The sequence below is a fragment of the Gambusia affinis genome, linkage group LG11 (genome assembly GCF_019740435.1).
Source record: "Gambusia affinis linkage group LG11, SWU_Gaff_1.0, whole genome shotgun sequence".
In the NCBI taxonomy this organism is placed as follows: Eukaryota; Metazoa; Chordata; class Actinopteri; order Cyprinodontiformes; family Poeciliidae; genus Gambusia; species Gambusia affinis.
In genome coordinates, this window is record NC_057878.1 from 28769259 (window position 1) to 28791941 (window position 22683).

At 44.7% G+C, this 22683-nt stretch overlaps 3 protein-coding genes across 4 annotated transcripts; 1 reads left to right on the forward strand and 2 right to left on the reverse strand.

Annotated features, from left to right (window-relative positions):
- Positions 1-1423: 1423 nt before the first annotated feature.
- cnot9 (CCR4-NOT transcription complex subunit 9) lies at positions 1424-6366 on the reverse strand. The gene is made up of 8 exons (XM_044131317.1): positions 6088-6366; positions 4228-4413; positions 4043-4158; positions 3762-3871; positions 3579-3688; positions 3366-3464; positions 3198-3289; positions 1424-2152 (listed from the first exon to the last, which is right to left on the reverse strand). The coding sequence occupies exons 1-8, from the start codon at positions 6103-6105 to the stop codon at positions 1984-1986; spliced, it is 900 nt and encodes a 299-aa protein (XP_043987252.1). The 5' UTR covers positions 6106-6366; the 3' UTR covers positions 1424-1983.
- A 668-nt stretch (positions 6367-7034) lies between these two features.
- usp37 (ubiquitin specific peptidase 37) lies at positions 7035-19606 on the forward strand. Of its 2 annotated transcripts, none has more exons than XM_044131532.1 (24): positions 7035-7233; positions 7956-8165; positions 8736-8886; positions 11494-11582; positions 11658-11773; positions 11859-11936; positions 12047-12135; positions 12541-12634; positions 12707-12859; positions 12937-13068; positions 13146-13269; positions 14026-14258; positions 14349-14466; positions 14566-14645; positions 15130-15294; positions 15389-15442; positions 15919-16060; positions 16144-16366; positions 16813-16979; positions 17259-17319; positions 17393-17508; positions 17581-17650; positions 17725-17863; positions 18644-19606. In XM_044131532.1, the coding sequence occupies exons 2-24, from the start codon at positions 7992-7994 to the stop codon at positions 18729-18731; spliced, it is 2856 nt and encodes a 951-aa protein (XP_043987467.1). In that variant the 5' UTR covers positions 7035-7233; positions 7956-7991; the 3' UTR covers positions 18732-19606. The 2 variants fall into 2 exon arrangements, with proteins under 2 accessions (XP_043987467.1, XP_043987468.1); XM_044131533.1 differs by having other exon boundaries at positions 15922-16060.
- A 1-nt stretch (position 19607) lies between these two features.
- Positions 19608-22645, reverse strand: ybey (ybeY metalloendoribonuclease). Its single transcript, XM_044131535.1, has 4 exons — positions 22436-22645; positions 21412-21543; positions 20653-20721; positions 19608-19979 (listed from the first exon to the last, which is right to left on the reverse strand). Exons 1-4 carry the CDS (start codon positions 22643-22645, stop codon positions 19884-19886), a joined length of 507 nt encoding a protein of 168 aa, XP_043987470.1. The 3' UTR covers positions 19608-19883.
- Between the last annotated feature and the right edge of the window lie 38 nt (positions 22646-22683).

Genomic DNA, 22683 nt, shown 5'->3' on the forward strand with positions numbered 1-22683 from the left:
AATAAATAGTAACACTTTATGAATGTTTGTTGTCGTCATTCTGTAAATAATGAGTTTTAATTCAAAGTTGCATTAAAATGTCATAATTTACATTTCACAACAGTAATAAGCATACATTAGTGTTTATGACAGTGTAATGTCAGCTGTAAATAAAGTGTTAAACTGGAGACGTGTTGATGAAGCCCTGGGTGAAGAACCCGTCTCCCTCATCAGATGGAAACTCGGCCTGATCGCTCTGCTCCATTTGAGCCGCTGCAGCTTTTAAACGCCGGATCGTCTCCCGCCGGGTTTCCACTCAGGTGTTTTTCCTCCGTGATGCTTCCTGTCCATCCATCCTGGTCTGGGGGGTTAATGGAGTCCATGATGGAGCGAAGAGTTGATGCTGCAGGAAATGAGCCTCGTTAAGGCGGCGAGGCTCCAAAGCCTCTCAACCACAACCTGGACTTTCCACCATGTCTCTCATTACCTTCCCCAAAACGAAAGACAAAACAGTAAATATAAATCTGATAACACATTTAGATTTTAGCTGATTTTTGTTTTGATTTTCAATCCACTGCATAAAATTTCCATAAACAAAAAGACACTAAAAGTAACAGAAATAAATATTGTGGTCCAGTTTTCTCGCTGTTTACAGAAAGATTAAAAACTGAAACGCTGCAGCACCATTAGTGAGAATTTATTTATTTTTGCTATGATGCTAATTAGCAACATCAGGCACTTAAGGAATGAAATGCTGTTCAAATTCAGTATTTTAGACTTTAGAGACTAAATGTTTTTGAATAACTCTTTATCATTATGCTGTTTTATTGTTTCCTCGCTCTTCTTCTGCAACATGAAATCAGTTTTACAAAATAAATTTCAACATGTATTTTAGAGAAAATACTGTTTTTTATTGTTAGTCTTTTAAACAGTGAAATATTTAAAAAATGATTTTACTGCATAACTTACTAGCCTTCTTTATCACTTTGACTATAAAAACATTTTATTGGGGTATGTATTTACAATATATTTATGTTTTTATTTTATTAAGGCTTAGTTCCATCATCGACATCCATCCATGTAATTTATTATTCTACAGTTTTACCTATACTTGTTGCTTGTTAATCATTTCCATTCCTTAGTTGCCTGGAGTCGCTAAAGAGCTTCACAGCTAAAACTTTAATAATTTTGGTTACATTTCTATTTTAATATTTGTAGGCGACATTAGTAAATCTCAGTATATTTTTATTTCACATCAAGGTTAAAATTTATGGAGTTTATTGGTGAAATTGAATGTGGTGAAGACATGAACCACGTGCAGTTCACACTCCGACCACTAGATGGTACCAAAGGATTCCTCTTTAGTATGAGAGGAACGTGTCAACATTTTCCCCCCTTGGCATCCAACTAGCCTCATGGACGTATTAAGTCATAATTTCCAGAATATGTTGAAAAAATGTTTATTTAGAAACACTCAGGTCAGGAAATCATCTCTGTACAAAAGAGTCGACCAGTCCAACCACTGAACGACGACACAGAACACAGTTCACCCATCAGACGTAGCATGAGCGAGTTGCTGGAGGTGACGGGTTGCTAAGGGAAGTATCGGCAGCAAACGGGAACGTCAGCAGCAACACGAGACCATCGGAGGGAAGTGATGTCATCATGAACTTCTGGTTCCTGGTGATCATCACATTCACTCATTTTTTGCAAAGCTTCACTTGATGCAGTTCCTGTTTGTTCATTTATCTGTGAAATGTCTCACCTAAACATTACTGTCAAACAGTCCAGAAAAAATATTATGTCTCAGTAAAAGATGTATTCTTTTCAGGTTTGAAAATCTACCCTTTCTGAAATTCAAGAATTCGTAATCAGAAAAACCCCCAAAACCCCAAAACCCGTCTCCGTCTGTCCGCGGTCGGTTCGCCGTGTGCGGCTCTGAGGACAGTCCTACACCAGGGCCGGTGGCAGCTGGGGGGCGGGCCGGGGCGGCGGACCAGGGCGTCACTGCGGGGCGAGCGGGATGCCGCGGGCGTCCGTCACCTGGCCCTCCTGCAGGTTCTTGACGAGCTGAGCGAGCCAGCGCTTGGTGGTGGTGTCGTCCTTCAGCACCTGGGCGAAGGTGCTGTCCTTCAGCTGGTCCGGCAGACACTGACGCAGCGCCTCTCTGGCTCTGAGGAACCGACACGAAACCAGGATGAAGAAAAAGGACTTTTGATGATGAAGAGCTAAAAATCAGGAAGATTCTCAAACTGAGAGCAGGACAATGTCACTCTGAGAGATCATACTGCAAAAACTAAACAGAGAACTTCTGCTAGTTTACATCTATTGACTAATAAGTAATATTGGTGCCAAATTGATTTATTGGAAGGAACCAGTGACGGGCCGGAGGACACAGAAACCTCGGCACAGACTGATGCTGCGCTTCTGTCTTTAAGGAAAACCACGAGATCGCTGCAGCTCCTGTCGTCTGGATGAGATCGAGCCAAACTGTGTTGATGAGGGAGAAACTGTCGACGCGTCTGAGGGTTTTGCTGGATGGAGAAACTTTGTGTTCTTTGGTTTTCGGCTCATATTTGACTACTAGAGCAGGTTCAAATGGAAGTTGTAAGGTCTCCTTTCAAAGAACCACTTTTGCTCAAAGTGTCCGTGAGAGGATCTGCAGTTTGGAACTCACTTCCTGTTCCTGTTTAAAGTCTGTAACCAGTTTTATTATGATTTAGAAGCAAACAAAACTCTGGTTATGTCAAAAACAGAATTGTGCCCACTTTTGATGTTTTATGTTTTACTGTCTGTTTGATTATTACTTTTAGAGGTATTTTTTCTTAAAAAGCCCATCTAGGGACAAGTGCTGTGAATTAGCTTTTGCTTTTGCACTGTGACGTAAACATGGGACTGCTGTTTCCTTTCAGTTTGTCTATGTCACTGTATGTCTGTCCCTACCAAATAAACTAATAAGAAAAATAATTCGATGTTTCCAGGCCTTAAAGACGCAGCGAGAAGCATTCATCAGATAAATCCTGAAGTCTGATTCTCTCCACACCGAGCGGATCTGATTTAGTCGTTTTCATTTCCAAACAGCAACAAAAATGTCAAGATGAGAAAATAAACGACTGATACCGGCTGAGTCAGAACGGCGCCCTCTAGTGGTGCCAACTCACCCCCACACTATGAACACAACCTGAAATGATCAGAAATGCTGTTTTCCTCCCGTCTACCTGAGGTTATCCGAGAGGCGCAGGTAGCAGCGGACAACGTGCTTCAGCAGCCGGGCCGACGGCTCCTTGGAGAGCTGCAGCACCATCTTCCCCTGAGGAGACAGAGAGCATGATGGGAACGCTGCAGCGGTGCAAACACCCGGGCCGGATCCCGGCAGAAACACCCACCAGAATCATGGCCACATGGGAGAAACGCTCGTAGGTCTGGCAGATGTAAGCCAGGCCGGTGTCGTCCAGCAGGATCTTCTGCAGGATGAAGGTCGCGACCTGAAGGGAGAACAGGAATTATGGGATGAAGTCAGGAAAACTCAACTGAACGACCCAAATGTTTCCAAATTCATTTCTGAGGGTTTGGGAACTGCAGAGTTTTAAAAACTTCACCGTTTTGGAGAGTTCGCTCCCTGACTCCATGATGCGCAGACACAGCGGGATGATCTCAGTCGTTAGCAGGAAGTTAATCACTTCCTGTTCGTCTGTCTTCACCAAGGCTCCTATAAAAACAAACATTTAATGATCTGCTCAGAAACAGTGAAGAAAACCAGCAGAGCTCCTGAAGAGACGCACCGATGACCCCCAGGCTGGTGAGGCGCAGGTACTCGAAGGGCCGCGTTTTGCTGACGGTGTGCAGGAACGGATACAGGAAGAGGGGAATGTGAGCCGCCAGGAACGCCGACCTGATGGTGGGAAAAGTTTTGACTTTTGAATTTCAGAAATATTTGAGCTTAATCTAAAAAAAATATTATTTCCAGCTCATTTTTTAAACTTTTCAGAATGTCTGTTTTTCTGTAGAACATTTCTGAGGTTGAGGAGCAGAAACTGAACCCGGCGGCTGGTTTGGGTTTTACCGCGTCTCGGGGTGCGAGGCGACGCACTGCAGCAGCGCCAGCGCGTTGCACACCCTGTTGGACTGGTGAGCGGTGAGGGTGGGAGGGTTGATGGACGGGTAGATGTTCACTATTTCCTGCAACCAGAGAGAGAAATCAGCCAGAGTCTGGACCGGAACCGGGCCGGAGCGGGCCGAGGCTCTGACCTGCAGCAGAGCGGCGATGGTGCCGAAGGAGTGCCAGAGCATGGGGGCCAGGTCCGGCACCGACTCCCGCTTCTTGCTCAGCTCCAGCAGAGCGTTCTCCCTGGTCTCTGGGCTGGACAGCTCATTGATCCACTGGTAGATCTTCTCCCGGTCCACCTGGGCCAGCGCCGTGACGTTGGTGACGGCCTGGAACCAAACAGAAGCATTTACCGGATCGTCCTCACCTCACACCCTGGTGTTCCAATCCTCCATCAGAAGACAATTTTGCTTGAATTTGGCAGCAAATTTAGCAAAAGTCTTGAAAAGGGCGATATTATTTTCTGTTTTCCAGGCCCATACTGCCACTGACAGCACAATCAAGTACGGTAACTATGGAAGTTCAGTTGCTATAGATCAAATATGGCTTAACAGAAATTGGGTCTCTGTCTCTTTAAAAACATCTGCTGTTTCTGAAGCTCCGCCTCCAGGAAGTCATCCCAACATGGCTCTTCTATTAACCCTTCAACATTTTTAACAGCGTTGCTCTGAGCAGCAGCTCCTATGACGAGCTCAGCAGTTTGCTAATTGCTGCTGGCTAGTCTGAAGGAGCTGAGTGGGGGAGGAGCTTCGCCTGGAAGGCGGTGCTAGGTCCAAACAGGATTTATGCACAGCTGAATGGTTGCCATGGAGAGTAAATGATTTCTCAAACATGCATTAAAGAATTAAGGCAAGACTCCAGGTATGTTTTTGAAGAGGGAATAACATGATAACATAATGTAAAGCTTAAAAAAGCTGATTTTACATAATACTGCCCTTTATTAGAAGCAAGCAAAAGCTAAAATATTAATACAAAATTGTTGAAAACAAAAGAAAACTTATGAATAAATGGAAGTGTTGGACTTTTCCAGTTATTTCACTTTTTTTTAAAAAAGAACTCGAACCTTTAATCCACCGATGATAAAATATATCATATATTTTATCTATATTTCATTTTAGGAATGACGGTTTCATTCATTCACTGCAATGAATGTTGTCACTGTAGTGTTCAGTCTCCATCAGGCCCACAGCACATAAATTCAGATTTGAATAAAAGTTCTTACTATTTCTGCAGCTTTTGTTGTTGACAGATCCACTTAGTTTGTGCGGCTGAAGCTGCCATTCACTAGTCATCCATGACTGTAACTTATTAAACTCAATCAACCAAACTTTATTCCAGACCCAGGCCAGGTTTAAATCTCTGCTTATTTAATCACATTTTACAGTTGGTTAATTGATAAACTGGCCGTCACTGAACGGACCACCAGTGGTACACTGACCACAGGTTGAGAACCATGGCTGAGAGTGTTCCACATTTATAGAGACCTTTCTCTTTACTGCTTTATTTTGGTCTATTAGAAGCAGTTTTAACCAAGTGTCCATTTCTTCTTCTTCTCTTCCTCTTCAGTAAAAACCACTCCTAATTAGCCCTGACAAAGATCGTCTTTGGAACAAGATGCTGTATCACCAACTAAATTAGATTCTCTGCGGTTTTTTTCTGAAAAAGGTTCAAAAACAGTTAAGTGAAAATGAGTAAACCCTTCAAAAACTACACATTAACTTTTATATAATTAGAACAACGTGCTATTGCCAATTACTGTCTATTTCAATTAAAACCGACCTGAATTACCTGAAGCATTAATCGTTATTTTAAAATGAAAAATAAAATGTGGAGCTATGACTCCATCAGATGGAGTAAATCAGTCATAAAACAAGCATAGAGTTGTTTCCTAACAAAATGTGTAAAATAGGTCCAACCAGTGTTCATAATGATGTTAATCCACCAGAAAGAGAGTTTGTTGGAGCAAAACAGCGAGTTAAAACCCGCTCGTGTTAAACACTCACCGCTCCCGTCGTCAGCATTCTCCGGATCTCTCCCTGTTTTCCAGTTATTACTCTGAAACTCTGCGTATCAGCTAAACAATAAAACTCTAAACTTTTCACTTTGATCTATTTAAAACACGATATGCACTTTTACACTGCCTGCTCCTCGTTCAGTAAACACAATATTTCTGTTTTTGTTCAGCAATGGAAGCTAACGAGATGCGGACGTGACAAATATCGCGAGAGGGCAGAATAGCCCCGATCTCGTGTTGTGGATGTGTTGATCGTGACCAATCCGGCTCAAAAGGCCGGTTCATTGACAAATTTATGTGCAACTCCGCTTCACTGTTGCGAACCGTTTCTCTCTTATTTTAAAGACATCATTTGACAGCAAACCAGAATTGTTTAAGAGTCTAAAGGAAGAGGAGTTGCAGAAGTAAATAAGTAAGTTGTACAAAATATGTACAGGTGGAAATGTCTGACAGTTAAATGGCTTTGCACCTGGATGAAGGCGCAGTAATCCACATTTTGTAGTAAGCTCTGCTTCAGGGGCAATAAAGGCATTCTATGCTACTCGTCGAAACGGGGATAGATTACGTTAAAATTGGCCAGTTGATTGATCTAAAATGATTTCCTTGAATTGGGTTATATGCATGTCATAAGCTCCCATATGACCTTGGGCTGGCCCTACATTGTTGCCTTGTTTTGTTAGTAAACTCTTTTTCCTAATAATCATAGGAATAATAAGAAAAGTACACCAAAAAACTATTTTTATTTACATGGACCAGGATTCCGTGTCTTTAATAAAGCTTGGAAACTTTTACAAATGGACGTATTTTTCTCTCTTTATTATTACATGCCAAGTTATTTTGGACAAATGTTCAAACTGTTTAATTAGAAAATTAAGAAATTCTTACCACATGAAGCGAAATGACATGGATCCCGGAAGAGAGCCGGAAGTCCCATCACCATCTCCTTTCCGTTGTAAACGTTCACATTCCCGCCATCATCGCGCGTTGCTGCGAAGCGTCGCGTTCACTGTCAACAAGAGACCCACCGGAGAGCAGGTGAATGCCGGCGAAACTAACTTTCTGTTCCCGGAGGACAACCGACAAACACTGAAAGCACATTCTACGCATCCGAAGGCGCGTGCTCCGCCGTCTTCAGGTAAAGAACCGACGAGTTAATGTCGCCGTGACTCTGTTTCCATCACCAAGTTACAAGCAGTAATTAGCCACTCAGCTAGCGGCTGCTGCTAGCAGCTCTGCTAATGTCGGCCTCCTCCATCCATTCAGCGGCCACGGAGAATAAGACGGATCCTGCCTCCCAGACGTTTAACTGGGCTTCGCTGTTCTTCCCGGCGCTCGTCCGGACCGGAACCTCTGTGTTCTGTTCTGTTAGAATAATTCAAGTCGTCGCCATCAAACGCAGCGGCAGAGAGTTGTCAGTGTTAGCTGAAGCGAGCCGCAGGCTAAACTAATGATGGACAAACAGAAAACAGGAGGAATTTCCTCATCTTTTTGGGAGATTGAGTCTCCTCTGAGGAGAATATTTTTGGGTTGCAACCTCTTGGATTGGTTCCGGTCGACATGGACTTTGTTGTCATTGAATAAAGCAGAGAGCTCCTGCTAGAACCTTAAATTTAACGCTGGGTTATTGGACCTACAGCGCTATCCCTGATTCCAAAGGAAATTAAATGCTGTTGTTGCATGAAAGCTGAAGAAGCCTCTGACTGCAGAGTGCTATATATAACAGCCTCCAGACTGGCATGACGTGCTAACAGCTCAGCATCCAGGCATTAGAAACGATATTCTTTGATGTTTACCAGTTTGCCAACCATGACTGCTGTTCATAACTTCATGCTAACACAAACCTTCCTCTGCTTCTAGGAATCTTCTGGCGGTGCGCCGTTGGGACCATAAGCCATGGCGGCCTTCGTGCCCAAACTGTCCAGTGGTGGTACAGTAAAGATCCGATTCAACAGCATGGACCTGGGCACCACCAAGTGGAAAGAGGGAACGTTTGAGATCCTGGAGAAAGACAACAAAGTCAGCCTGAGCTTGAGATACAGCAGTGGAGGAGCAGCCAGGACCTTCCAGGTAGAAGAACCTGCAGGGTTTATTTTGTTTACATTTATTCTTATAAATCATTTATTCATATATGTTACATTTGACGGAATCTGACTTGATGTTGTGTTTTTATTGTTGATTCTCTGTTGCATTGTGTTTTTGTGTTTGATTTGATGTAAAGCACTTTGAAATGCCTTGGTGCTGAAATGTGCTGTACAAATAAAATTTGATTGATTGATTGATTTTTAGTTGTGTTTTTAATTATTTTTTACTTTTAAATTTTTCTTAATTAAATTTATTTGCTTTATTTTTTTATTAATTTTTATTTATTCTTTTTTTGTTTTATTTATTCACTTATTTCTGTTTTTAATTTATTTTTAGATATTTGTTTTTATTTATTTATTTTAATTTATTTTAACTGATGTAGTTATTTTTATATAATTTAAAATGTATTTTTGTGTGTTTATTATTGTTTGTTTTTCTATATTTTCATTCATTTTTACATGTTTTTTATTTATTTCTTTGCTCACGGTGAAGTGATGCAGAAAGTGGAAACGGAGGATGAATTTGACTGAAATGAATTTATTTTGCTGCCTGCAGCTGAATCAGAATGTGAAGAGCTTCACCCAGAACCTGAACCGGATCATGCTGACCCTGAAGGACAACAGCGTCATCACTCTGGATAAAATGCCCGCCCAGCTGGTTCAGAGGACCAAGGAGTACCTGGAGAAGCTGAAGCAGGGAAAACCGGGTAATTACAGCGCCGCCCATCCAGTCAGATCTGGAACAATTTCAATCGAAATGTTTTAAATTGAAATCAGGATGATGGCAGGAAATCATAAAATTACAGGTTTGTTCTTTTTGTTGTGCTTCAGCCTCTGGGGGTGACATGCAGAATCAACAGAGTTCAAATAAGGAATTGGTTTTATTTTCAAAGAAATAAACTGACAGATTTCGATCCTTCAGGATGGAAAGGGTCACGAGATCAGTGGCGTCTGGAATGAGAGTGGAGTTAACGATTGATCAGGGATGAAATAAAAGAGAGAGAGTTTAATTTACAACGATGAAGGCATGGAGGGAAAGATGGGCAGGGTCCTGTGTGGAGAATGGTTGATGGTGAATCCTCAGATTAGTGTGAGGTGGATGGTTATACAGAGAACCAGGTGGAGAAACAATGGATGGATGAGCAGGCAGGTGAATCTACAGGAGGGGAAACTGTGGAACTGATTCATCTTTGAAATCCAATGAGACGACCTAGAGGCAGCAAACACAAGAACTAAACAACTTCTAGCAAATTCACAGGAGATGGTCAACAGCTTGTGACAGAGAGGAGCCCAGAGAGACGAGCAGCTAACGTTGATCATCCAGCACTGAGGGAAAGCTCTGCTGCTGCTTTAATCCCAGCACTCTGATGAGCTCCACCTGTGTAGAGGTGGTTCTCCTGGCTGGAGAAGATGCAGCTCTCTCTCTCTCTCTCTCTCTCTCTCTCTATCTGTCTCTCTCTCTCTCTGTGTTTTTCCAGACTCACTGCTCTGCATGTTTTAGGTATTTTCTTGCTTTCAGCTGGACTGATCACTGGAGTTGATCAATAGGTGTTAATCAGTCATCAACTGATTAACGCCTGTTGATCAACTGATTATCACTGATTAATCAGCTGATGACTGATCAACAGCCGTTTGTTGAACTGTTATCAGTTGAATGAGGCACATTAAAGCAGGAAACCTGTAAAACATGGAGGACAGTGAGCCTTGAGGACCAGGGTTGGGAAACAGACTTAAATTTAAACACTTTGAGCTCTAACTCCCCCTACTGGTTGGTTTTATTATTGATATAAAAATCAACATAATTTTAATGTCAAAATTGAATAAACATTTTAAATATACATAAATCACAAACAACATACCTTGTATATAATCCAGGTATGTTGCAAATTAGCAACATTAGGCATAATCTGTAATAGTCCAGTTTCAGGTATTTATTTATGCAAATTAGGGTTTTAAAAGGAACAAACAGTTTGTGTAAAATCTATGACATCATCACAGGAAATCCAGGCGACTCTACGACAGTCGTGTAAAAGAGGTTAAACTGTGTTTACAGGTTAGGGGTATCAACATGCTAACTTTGTTTCAATGAAATCCCAGTGAACAATTTTTATCCATTTCCTTTCACATGTAACATGTACGGAGCCCCGAATGGGACATGGGGAAAAATGTTTCTTTTCATTCCCTCACAATGAGTTTACTGCCATTTTTGTTGGTTTATTTGTATTCAGTCATGAATGTCAGTTTAACATTTCAAATATAAATCCATTTAAAGATCCTCAGTGGAAACGTGTTTATTATTATTTAATAAAACCTGATTGAAAATCGATTTATTCCCTGCATGTTTCTGTCTGTCTGTAATCATTCAGACCAACAAAACAAAGACACAATCAAACTATCAGATGATTGATTACCTGCAATAATAACTCAGAAATGGTCCACAGAGTTTGGATGTATTTTTATTTTATTTTCCTATTTATATACAGTTTCAGTTTATATTATAGGTTTGTGGCTCATTTCTATCTAAAAATATACAAAACTTCAGATATTTCACAGTGAGATATTAAGATGCATATAAAAACCTCCAAAAGCCTCAGATTATAGATTACAGTCCGATGGCCACCATAAGAAAGTCTTACAGGATTAGATTATGCTGCATGAACTGATCAGGACATCATCACCCTTATGGCGCTCAGTAAACGTGTAATTTAGACGAGTCGCAGAAAATACGGCTTCATTTTAAAAATGTGAAATTACAGAATTAATTTGACAGAACAAACGAATGAGTAACTTCAATGTCCAGAACTTAGATGGTCAGTTTGTGGTCTTCTCAATAAGTTTCAAATAATAAATAGTTAAACTTGGAACTTAAAAATGATAAACTTTTGGTTTGATATAAATGAGAACTTGGAGTCTCAGACAGTTTGAAAGTTAAGACTCATCTCTGCTGCAGGTCAGCAGGTTCTGAAACATGAAGCTGAATTTTTATCACAGTGTTAATGCAGTTCTTGGATTGTTTACAGCTAAAATGTTTGTTTTTAGTTGTAAACAATGTTTACGGTGCCTGCAGGCGCAGTTTCTACCAGCAGGTGGCAGAGTTTCTCCATTTCAACCAGTTTTAAGCTGCTGGAGTTAATTATAACATTTTCTAAACAAATAATTTATCAAGATGTTTTAATTAGAATTTAAAGATGAAGTGAAAATAAACTTGTTTTATTAAGTGTAAATCCATCAAGGCAGAAAAATAAATAAATGATGGAAATATCTGTTTTTAATGCTCTGTAATGAGATCAGCTCTGCTTCCTGTCGTCCCTCAGTCTTGAAATCGTCCCATGGAAGTGCCAACTTCGGCGTGCTCGGCAACCGGCCCATGAAGAACGAGAACAGCCCGTCTGGGGACAGACAGGTGAGCATCAGTTTTTACCTGAGCGCTGAGCTCAGTCAGAGAGACGAAGGCTGAACGTTTGACTCAAACACTCAGACGACGCCCAGGCGGCAGAGCGCCGACGGCCGGGACGACTCCACCCCACGGAAACCTCTGAGCAGCCCGAGCAGAGCGGCCTCCACGCCGACACGCAGCGGACTCTCAGAAAACAGGTGGGGGCGGGGCGCCAGCGTCCCTTTGTAAACCCGGCCGTGTTCAGGTCAGTTTGGTGCAGCTTGTTGTTGCTGCTTGTTTCAGGGGGGAGAAGAGGAAGAGGCTGCTGAACTCTGAAAGCGACCTGACGGAGGATTACCCCAAGGAGAACGACTCGTCCAGGTGAGAGCTGCTGCAGCGACTGCTGCTGCTGCGGCACCACAGACACGTCGACATGTTGATGTTTCACCAACAGAAGTCAAACAAAATCACTTTATCACTTGTGATTTCAGCAACAACAAAGCCACTTCGGACCCGTCCAGGAAGTTTCTGCTGAGCTGCAAAGAAAAACTGAAGCAGACCGAGGAGAACCGGAGCTCAGGTAGACTCCGCCCCCAGCGCCTCAGCGCTGTGAGGACCGTCACGTTAATGATGACGCCCCAGATGTGTTTCAGACGGTTATTATTCTGAAGATTAACTGAATAAAAAGGCTGGCATGTTCTATAGATGTTTCATGTTACCTCCTCAGGTTATTATTAAAGATACATAAAAGATTAATCAACTTTTTGTTTTCCAAATGAGTGAGTAACAACAAATCTTTTAACGTTCTTTCCAAAAAAACTTTTTAAAGCAGATATTGATCATTCTTACAATGTCTTTTTCAGTAAGCAACAAATCCTCTGACTGTTTTTAAACCAGCTGCTGCGTTAAAAGTTCCTGTCTTCAGTTGTGTTGCTCCTCTGGCTTCCTGTTTACCTCCGTCTTTCCTCCTCTCCTCCGCCTGCAGCCCCGCTGGGCTCCACTCCTCTTCAGCCGACGTCGTTCTACGGCAGCCGATCTGGAACCAAAGACTACGCCCAGAGCCACTCGTTCCTGGACAGGTGAGTAGCTCTCAGGTGAGACCATTCGGCTAGCTGCTAGCGGAGAGCGTGACGTTTGTCGACGGTCCTCAGGGCCTCTGGCGCCGCTCAGACCTCCACCACCAAGAGAAGCCTGATGCTGCCCAACCACTCCACTCCGTTTAAGAAAGTCCGTCCGTCTCTGGATTACGGCTGGAACAAGCAGAGGCCGTCCAGCCTGGCGCAGCCGCAGCCGCCCCTGCAGGGGTAAGACCCCCTGCTGTTCTGGAGCAAAACAAAGAGCTTCAGCCTGACCCAACGTCAAAATAACTGATTCTCTGCAGGTTCTCCAACTTGGGCAACACCTGCTACATGAACGCCATCCTGCAGTCGCTGTTCAGCCTCCCCTCGTTCTCCACCGACATGCTGAAGCAGAGCATCACCTGGAAGAAGGTTCCTGTCAACGCCTTGCTCAGGTGAGGCCTGCCGCCGACTACCGGCCGCTTCACTGAAGCTTCGACCCGACCTCTTGACCCCATGCGTCCGTCTGCAGGCGCTTCGCCCACCTGATGGTGAAGAAGGATGTGGCCTGTCCAGAAACCAAGAAGGACCTGCTGAGGAAGGTGAAGAACGCCATCTCCTCCACGGCCGAACGCTTCTCTGGGAACATGCAGAATGTAAGACTTCCTGCTTCCTGTCTGTGGCATTTACACATTCCTGCAGAGACTTTAACTAGACCCTCACCGAGAAGTCAGCTGAAGCAACTGGAAACTAAAATATCCAAAGGTCTTCTAGTGGAGGTCAGGCTCAGCTGCCCATCAACCCCGACTGTTTTTAAACCGTTTTATCTCTGATCTTTAGAAAGTTTTAAAAAAATCTTTGACCAGCTAGAGAACATGAAGGTCCAGAAACAAGACGACTCACCGGAAACGAAGCAGCAGAAGTTCTAGAAGGTTAATTAGGTTTTTTTCTAATGCGAGCAAATTTTAAAGTTTAAGTTGCAGAGATTAAGAGGCGGAGCTTCATTAGTTTCCATGGTGACAGAAGTGAACCAGCTTCATGTTGGTTAAAAAAATCTGAAGTTCAGTCTGAAACCACTAAAATCAAATGCTACTTTCTGTTGGTGAAGAAGGAAGTTGCTCTCAGTGTCTTCAGAGGTTTTTGTGTGGTTTCCTTCAGTGGCTGTTGGTGCAGCGCCCCCACAGGCCAGGAGGGGAACAGGTTGGTTTGACTCAGCAGAGAGGAAGAGAACCAATCAAACTGAGTTTAATGGTCTGTCAGGTAGTTCAGGGATAATTCGAGGGTTTGGAAATGTTAATCAGCTGCTCCCAGTTTTAAAACCAATACCTTGTTGCCATGGTTGCGGAATAATTGTCCAAACGATTCAACCAGAAAATGAGCAAACCGTGAACTGAACCTGTCCTGTTGGTCAGGACGCTCACGAGTTCCTGAGTCAGTGTTTGGATCAGCTGAAGGACGATGTAGAGAAGATGAACAAAAGCCTGGCGAGCGACACGGCTGCTTCCTCTTCCTCCTCGGTGACGTGTGACAATCCTCCGGAGGCGGCGGCGACGCCCGGCGACGAGGCCGACACCTCCCGCATCTACACCTGCCCCGTGGCCGTCAACATGGAGTTCGAGGTGCAGCACACCATTACCTGCAAATGGTGAGAGCTCCTCCTCCTCCTGCTCCTCTTCCTCCTGGTTTCTGCGTTAGCCAGCCGGTTCTGAGGCTGGGATGCTTGTTGGTGTTGCAGCTGCGGTGAGGTGGTGAACAAACGCGAACAGTTCAACGACCTTTCTATCGACCTGCCGCGCAGGAAGAAGACGCTGCCGCTGCGCTCCATCCAGGACTCCCTGGACCTCTTCTTCAGGGTCAGTCCTCCTCTTCCTCATCTCTTTAGCTAAAGATGCTAGCTATCATGTTAGCTTTGACCCAACCTAACGCCTGCTGGCTGCTCCGTTTCTTTCCAGATGGAGGAGATTGAATATTCGTGTGAAAAGTGCAGCGGGAAATCTGCAACGGTTACTCACAAGTTCAGCAAACTGCCCAGGTACCACAGAGTCCAGAACCGGCGCTGTATATTCCTGGACCGGACTGCTGTGTGCACATGTTGCTGTGCATGACGGCAAGTTTTACGATTAATTGTAAAACTAGATAACAAGGCTCAATGTGTAACTTTTAACAGGTCAAAGATCCTCATCTTCTGACCGATCATCAGTGGATGTTTAAATTAGCTAATCAATCAGTGCTGTGATCAGACGATCACTTATTGATCACAAAACAAACATCAAGCCTGAAAACATAAAACTGAAACTGGCTGAATGTTCTGATGTTTCTGGGAAACGTTTGCATCTGTCTGCTTGTGAAGCTGTTTTCAGTCAGTTGCCACGGCAACGGGTGTATAGTAATGTGGTAAAGGCGGCTGCTAGCTGCAGCGGCTAACGTTGCGGTCCTGTCCAGTGGTATATATCGCTGTCTGACCCGGCCCAGTGAAGGAGCTGAACAGAACCAGCTGACCCGTCTCTTCCTCTCAGAGTCCTCATCCTCCACCTGAAGAGGTACAGCTTCAACGCCCAGCTGTCCCTGAACAGCAAGCTGGGCCAGCAGGTTCTGATCCCGCGGTACCTGACGCTGCTGTCCCACTGCACCGACGGCACGCGGCCCCCCGTCAGCCTGAACTGGACCCCCCAACCCGCCACGTACGGCCCGCTGCACGCCGCGTCACCTCCACTTCCTGTTTCACCTCCACTTCCTGTTTCACCTGCTGATGATGTTTCTGTTCCGTTCCTGAAGGTCCAGAACCCTAAAAACGTCGCAGGCGATCAACTCCTCCACAACTCCTCCGAGGTGAGTTTCACCAGAACCAGAACCAGAACCAGGGGTCATCAAGCCAATAAAACAAAGTGGGCCTGCAGAGCAGAACCTCCAGGTTCTTGGTCTGCTGATGAAGGTTCTGTTTCTTTTCAGAATCTGGTATCTTGATTTTTACTGTCATCTTTAAACTTTGGACCTCTGAGCACCAGCCCGGTTCTGGTTCTGCTCAGCCCAGATAAGATGACTGAAGTCCAGTTGGAGCAGACTTAGATATTCTGATTCTGCAGTTATCCTTTTTGCTTTTGCAATTTTTGTCCTTCCACTCAACTTTCTACTACTATGAGAACAATTTCTGGATATTCTAGTTTTCTGATACGCTGGATTTTATGTTTCCATTCTCTGTAAGCCATAATCATTAAAATTATATCAACTAAGTGTCAGGAATGTGAGATCAGTTTCTGCTGTAACAGGAAGTGATGAGTTTTAAAGGTTCTGTGATTTTTGTGAAGGAGGATCGGAGGGAAATCCTCCAGCTGCAGTTCCGCCCTGCTGGACTCCGACTACGAAGACGATCTCACCAGGAAGGCGAACGTGAGCCGCAGGCGGCGCCTCAGCGTCTGCCTGCCTGAAGAGGACGACCGTCCAGAGGAGGTCGGGTCCAGTTGGCGCCTCAGCGCTGTTCGTCTCGCCCTCTTCTTCTGGTCGCGTCGTTTTGAAGTTTGATGTGTTTTCAGAAGCCGGCGGCGGCGATGGATTCGACAGAATTCAGCGGCATAAATGATGACGAGATGTTAGCCGCCGTGTTGGAGATGAGCCGACAGGAAGCCGGGCTTCCTGCAGCGGCGCCGCCGGAGGATGAGCCGACCAGCAGCCCCGACACCGGGTTCGGAGACTCAGACGTTCAGGACCTGGCTTATCACACGGAGCTGCTGGAAACGGACAGCAAGCAGCCTGCAGGTGGCGCTAGCTTTAATGCAGCAGGTTCTGCTTTAAAGGGGCAGTATCATGTCAAATCCACTTTTTGATCCGTTATTCTCTCATCAAACACAAACCTGGAGAGTTGCTTTGATTCTTTTTTAATCTCCATGGCAACCGTTCAACTAGGCAGATCGCCTGGGTGGACCTAGCCCCGCCTTCGAGGCGCAGCTCCTCCCCCACTCAGCTCCTTCAGACTAGCCAGCAGCAGTTAGCAAACAGCTGGTGGAGATGCTGAAAGCAGAAAGTCGTGTTTGATGTGAACAGTAATTTTATTTTAACATTGTTAGCTGATTGTTCCTGGAAAACATCAAACTGCCCCTTTAAGACTCATTCAGTGTGAAACCAGTAAGAAATAAAAGTTGCTTTCGGACCAGAACAGCAGAACTTCACACTGACATGTTTGGGTTTGTTCTGGTGCCGTTCAGACGTTCTGGACTCCCTGGATCTGACCATGGATGAGAACAAGGAGAACCAGACCCCAGAGGGCCCGCAGCAGCTGGGCGAGCTGGACTGGGTCCAGCAGTACAACCTGGACCAGGAGCGGGAGGAGCAGGAGCTGCAGCAGGCGCTGGCCCAGAGCCTGCAGGAACACGTAAGACCAGAACCGCCGCCTGACTGCAGCTGGACCCAACAGCACCAAACGCTTGTTGTTGTTGAGCACAAAGCAAAACTTTTTCTTTGTGCCGCCGTCAATAAATGAATGTTAATAAATATTTACAGACGTTTACAAACTAAAACATTTGCTGCCGGACAGCCTAGATGACTGACGCTAGTTTTGTTAGACTTGAATAATGTGGGGGGGTCAGCTTCACTCAGGTGACCCTCCAGGTGCCGGTTCTGACCCGTTCTGAACCCGGCCGTTCCCCTGCAGGAAGCCCAGGAGATGAGGGAAGACGACGACCTGAAGAGAGCCACTGAGCTCAGCCTGCAAGGTAGGCGGAGCTTCTCTCCCGTCTCCTGTCTGCGCTGCGCTCTGAGGGAACTGGAGGTTTCTGTCGTCCACAGAGTTCAACAACTCGCTGCCGGAGCTGCTGTGTTCGGACGACGACTCCGGGAACGAGGACGTCCTGGACATGGAGTACACTGAGGCCGAGGCCGAGACCCTGAAGAGGAACGCCGAGGTAACAGGCGTCCGGCCGCCCCCGAATCTGCCTGGAATCTGAAATACTGACCGTTTGGTCTCCGCTCCGCAGGCCGGAGAGCTGGCCAACTCCTACAGACTCATCAGCGTGGTCAGCCACATCGGGAGCAGCTCTTCCTCTGGTGTGCTCCTCTTCCTCCTCCTTCCTGTTCTCACTGCTGTTCCTCTACTAAAGCCGGGTTCTGATCTCATCCAGGACATTACATCAGCGACGTCTACGACATGAAGAAGCAGTCGTGGCTGACCTACAACGACCTTGACGTGTCGCGCACGCAGGAGGCGGCCGTGCAGCGGGACCGCGACCGCAGCGGATACATCTTCTTCTACATGCACAAGTGGGTCATTCAGTCCGTCGCCCTCAGTCTGTCGGGTCGGTGGGAGTCCGATTTTAATCTGCCACAGGAATTCACTCAGAGTATTAAAAAGAATCTTTTTTTTATTTCTGGGACGTGACGATGAGAAAGTTTCTTGTTTTAAGGAGACAGGATTTATTTCCATCCCCTGGCAGTTAAATGCTTCCAGATTAAAGGGGTAGTTTCCTAAAATCAACTCTCATTTTAGCCTTAGAAGGTTGTTCCCTCATCTAAAACATACCTGGAGTTGAATTGACATTTCATGCATTTTGAGAAATCCTTTCATCTCCATGGCAACCATTCAACTGTGCAAAACACCTGAGTGGACTTAGCCCCGCCCTCAAGACGCAGCTCCTCCTCGGAGACCGAGGCCTGATGTCAGGGTGCTAAATTATTAGATAAATTTTATTTCAAGTCATATTTTGATATTTCTAACATCTGAATGTCACAGTGACGTGATCATGGTGTAAAATATCTGGAAACGCGCCGCCCCTTTAACGAGACGCGCCGTCCCTTTAACGAGACGCGCCGCCCCTTTAACGAGACGTTTACTTATCTTTACTTTCACTAAACTTAATTAGTCAAAGTGAGAGAAGTTTGGGACGGTTTATTTGAAGGCAACGGGTCGAGAAACTGAAAATGGTCCAAAACCTTCAGAACCCTGGAGAACTGCTGGACCGGAACCGGGCGGCTCAGTAACTGACCCAGAACCTGGTGTCAGCCGGGCTGACCAGAGGCCGTCTGTCTGTCCGTCTGTTTCAGGGATGTGTTCGAGCAGCTGTCGGAGATGGAGCGGTCCGGATCCAGCGGCGCCTCTGAAGCAGGAAGGAACGTCCTGCAGCCGCTCTGAGCTCCGGACTTCCTGCTACTTCCTGCTAGGTGGCGCCGTCGTCCTCGGTTGGTTCCTGTTACGACTCAAACGTTCAGCGGATCGAACTTTGCCTCCATTTCTGAGGCCATTTTGTTTTTTTCTTCAGTTTTTTTTTTGTTTTATTTTTTTGTCGTCCTGGTTTCAGCAGAAACTGCTGGTTCTGGTTCTGATTCTGTTTGCAGATCCTTTAGTTCTCTACTAAATAAAGAAATTCTATGTTGGAGTAAATCTGTGGCAGAGCTAGAGGCTTGCTGTGTTTAGCGGGTCCGTTTGGTGCAATACGTAGGTTCTGGCTCGGTTCTGCTGGGTCGGATGCTTTCTGTTGCTTTCGTGCTGCTTTGTGTTTGGTTCTGTCCGTTGGTTACTGAGCTTCTGAGTTGGACTCGGCATTATTGGGTTTTGAACTTGTGCCTCCTGAGAGAACTTTTCTAAATGTGTTTATGAGCTTTATTTTGACAGCTTTGTTTGGTTCTGGATGTTTGGACCTTTGTTTGTATAAAGCTAGCAGATGGTTCTGGTGCTTGCAGCGTAGCGGCCCGTCGGCCCAGAGGAAACTGTTCCCGTTTCTTCAGTATTTATCGACCCGATGTAGAGGAGAATCCTTGTTTAGTTTTTAATCCACTGTAAAATGAAACAAGTCGGTTATAATTCACCCGATAAAATGATTTCTTTTTAATATTATTGGTTTGGGCAGAGATGGAGTCCATTCGGACTTCCTGCCGTCTGAGTGAAACCCTGCGGCGTCGAGAGGCTGAGATGTATTTATGCAGTGAGTGAGAAGCTTTTTCTACCCTTCATACTCGACTGATTCTTCCTGAAAGCAGATTTTAATAAAATTATAGTCGAAACACAAACTGGATTAGTTCTTTTTTTAAATAACTTTCAGTTTTTGTTCTGCTGTAAATGTCCTTCCAGTCGGTTTCTACAAAAAAACCATCAAACTTCAGCAGTGGTTGAATTGGTGCAAAACATTCAGCGCCGCGGCGCTCCGGATCCGTGGCGGCGCTGATCCGCAGCGCTGCAGGTCCGCGGCGCTCCGGATCCCCGGCGCTCCGGATCCATGGCGGCGCTGATCCGCGGCGCTCCGGATCCCCGGCGCTCCGGATCCATGGCGGCGCTGATCCGCAGCCGTCACGTTTCTGGGCTGAACGCCTTCATGAGCGGCTCAAGATGGCGGCCGGTCAGTCTGTTGTATTCGCTCAGGATGTATCGCTCCCTCTGCAGCATCTGCAACAAAAGATCATCACCAAAAACCTTCAGCCGGCTGATCGGAGTTTTTACTGGTAGACATGAAAACAATTTAAAAATCACATTTAAGAGAATATTATGAAAAGATTCTTCATCTGGAATATTTCTGTCATGATCACAGGAAGCAACACCTTAAACATTTCAGTTTCAAACCTTTATGAGTAACCATGGTAACTAGATATTGTTTTTACCACTCAGATCAGTTCATTACTATTTTAAGCAACAGCTGAACTTTGACCCCAAATCCCAGAGGAGTTGAGGAGGAAGTCGAGTCCATCTCCTGATGGGATCTGATCCAGCATCTCTGGAACCAGACGGACTCATCCAGCGAGCTGTTGGCACCAGGCCTCAGTCAGAGGCCTCTTCACATTTGTTGCAAGACTGACTGCTACTGGAGATCCTTCCTGCTCACTGCGTCATCCTTCACAGCGACTTTATGAAGACGATATTTAACTTCTCTTTGGAAAAAAGTATTTTTAAATTGAATAAAAATTAAATGGATCAAAGTGTGAATGTAACTGAGCTGAACAGAACCGTCTGTTCTGATCTTTACTTCTGATCTGGAGTGATTATAGCGATCAATAAGGCTGGAATAAACAAGATGGCCGCCGGTTGGCGAAGCCTGACGTTGCGGTTGCAGCTGCTGACTCACCTCGGCCCATTCCTCCTCCGTCTCGTGCCGGTAGCCCAGCAGGTGGCAGATCCCGTGTGCAGTGACGGCCTGCGGGGACAGCAGAGCATTACTGACATACGCAAACACAAGAGTATTAATGTCTTATAGATGAAAGAAAAATGGCCGAATACATTTCTAGATTAATTTCATATCACAAGAATGTAAATGTGCAAGAAAAAAAAACTATTTTCTGAGCTTAAAAGTTTGAATGTAGAATTATTTATGACAATGTCATAAATTAAGAAGTAAACTTTAAATTTACTCAAATATAAATTTGTGCATTTTTAAAGAGAAATGCCAAAAGTCCTCCAACATCTGGATATTTCCCAGAGTTGTTGGTAGATCCAGGCTCTTTTCCTGCAGCAGAGTGAAATCCTCCAGGTCCGGACTCACCTTGGGCCGGATCCAGAAAACACTGGGAGAAATCTGAACCTGAGAAATGTTCTGATCCAGGAGGAAAACCCGGATCTACTGCTGCCAGTTTGGAAAATATCCAGATGCTGGTCTCAGATTTTACACCTCAGTCTTAAAACCTTCTATCGTTTGTCACAAATGTCTGATTTTACAATCTCCATAAAGTTTTGTAAGAAAATTCCAGGTTTTTTTCTTGTAAATATGAGAAATTATTTTCTAATTTTCTCAGTTTATTGGTGTAAATTTGCTCTTAGATTATTTTTCAGCAGTGAGAGCCTGTGATCAGCTGAACATATGAATCTGTAGAAAACACTCGTAACTCACAGTAAGAGCACCGTGAAGGTCCAGCGATTCTTTTTGGCACTGATTCATCACGAACTCGACGCCCAGGAAGATGTCTCCCAGGTTCAGCTCATCTCTGTGCAGCGGACATGGCAGCTTACCGGGCCTGAGGTCCTGGAAGGACAGAGTGGAAATAACTTCACCTGAAAGCTACAGAAAACCTTTACATGCCACTTGAGTTGGTTCTTCCTGTCAGAATTTTGACTTTAAAAGTTGTAACTGACAGGAAATGTCACATCATTTCTCTAAGGAGTATTGCTCTAGTATCACACAATCGTAACTTAAAAGAAATGTCTTTACAGCTAGAAGTTATAACTATAACATGGACTTCCATATGATGCAGATATAGAAATAAGATTTTTGTCTGTTTTCCTGCAGTGCATTTCAATTCAGTATCATATTCTGTGAGCTCACACGCAAAAAAATCAAAAGTGGCACAAACAATACACAGATTTTTATATATTTAAATTTTTAAGGGGTTTTACTTTTGTGTTTTCATATTAGAATATGGCTGTGTGCCCCCGGGGCCCCCCTTTGGGAGCGCCACTGAATTAAGGTGTCATTTTTTTTCTTTCAACCTCGTTCATTTAAGTTTCCATATCTCTGGAGTAAAACACACATGAACTTTGCTTTCTGTGGTCGCTAGAAGCTTCTGTCACTCTTGGTTCAACAAAGTTTGCGATACAACTTTGAGTTTTAAACACAGCGACTGTTTTTAAGGCTTTAGCGGCCGTTGCTCCTTCGTCCCTTTTTCCCAGAAAAATGCGGGAATCATCATAGCAACCGAAGACTCCGCTTTTTCCCCCTTCTTTTTCTTGGAAGTCTCACACAGGAAGTTAGCTTTAAATTTCAGAATAAAAAGATCTAAATAAAAATATGGTTCTATTATATACTATTACTGTTAATATCATCTTAGAGTTAATTCCAGATTAGATGGACTTTGTTTGGCAGTAACTCCATCGGTAATGTTACTGCTGTCATATTCATAACTAACGGAATCAGTTACCTCATAAAAAGGGAAGGACAGGACGTCTGTCGGCGCGTCTTTCTTCCTGTAAAGATAGTTGATCTGCTGAATCCTGCGGTTGTCCACACAAATGATGCCCAGGTCGAACTTCTGGATGCCCAGGATGTGTCTCAGAGTGTCCACGTCCCTGCGCAGCCTGGCGCGGCGGAGAGGAACCACCTTCTGCAGGTTCCGCAGGACTACTCCCATTTTACACCGAGTGGGAGATGGACGTGGAGCCTCACGGC

Coding starts and splice junctions, on each gene's coding strand:
- usp37 (XM_044131532.1), top strand. CDS start 7,992: ATGGCGGCCTTCGTGCCCAAACTGTCCAGTGGTGGTACAGTAAAGATC. Junction 11,937..12,046: donor AAGGAGAACGACTCGTCCAG/GTGAGAGCTGCT, acceptor TTGTGATTTCAG/CAACAACAAAGCCACTTCGG. Junction 12,635..12,706: donor AGCCACTCGTTCCTGGACAG/GTGAGTAGCTCT, acceptor GACGGTCCTCAG/GGCCTCTGGCGCCGCTCAGA.
- cnot9 (XM_044131317.1), bottom strand. Junction 4,159..4,227: donor CCATCGCCGCTCTGCTGCAG/GTCAGAGCCTCG, acceptor CTCTGGTTGCAG/GAAATAGTGAACATCTACCC. Junction 2,153..3,197: donor CGCCTCTCGGATAACCTCAG/GTAGACGGGAGG, acceptor TCGGTTCCTCAG/AGCCAGAGAGGCGCTGCGTC.
- ybey (XM_044131535.1), bottom strand. CDS start 22,645: ATGGGAGTAGTCCTGCGGAACCTGCAGAAGGTGGTTCCTCTCCGCCGC. Junction 21,544..22,435: donor TGTCCTTCCCTTTTTATGAG/GTAACTGATTCC, acceptor CTGTCCTTCCAG/GACCTCAGGCCCGGTAAGCT. Junction 19,980..20,652: donor CGGAGGAGGAATGGGCCGAG/GTGAGTCAGCAG, acceptor CTTTTGTTGCAG/ATGCTGCAGAGGGAGCGATA.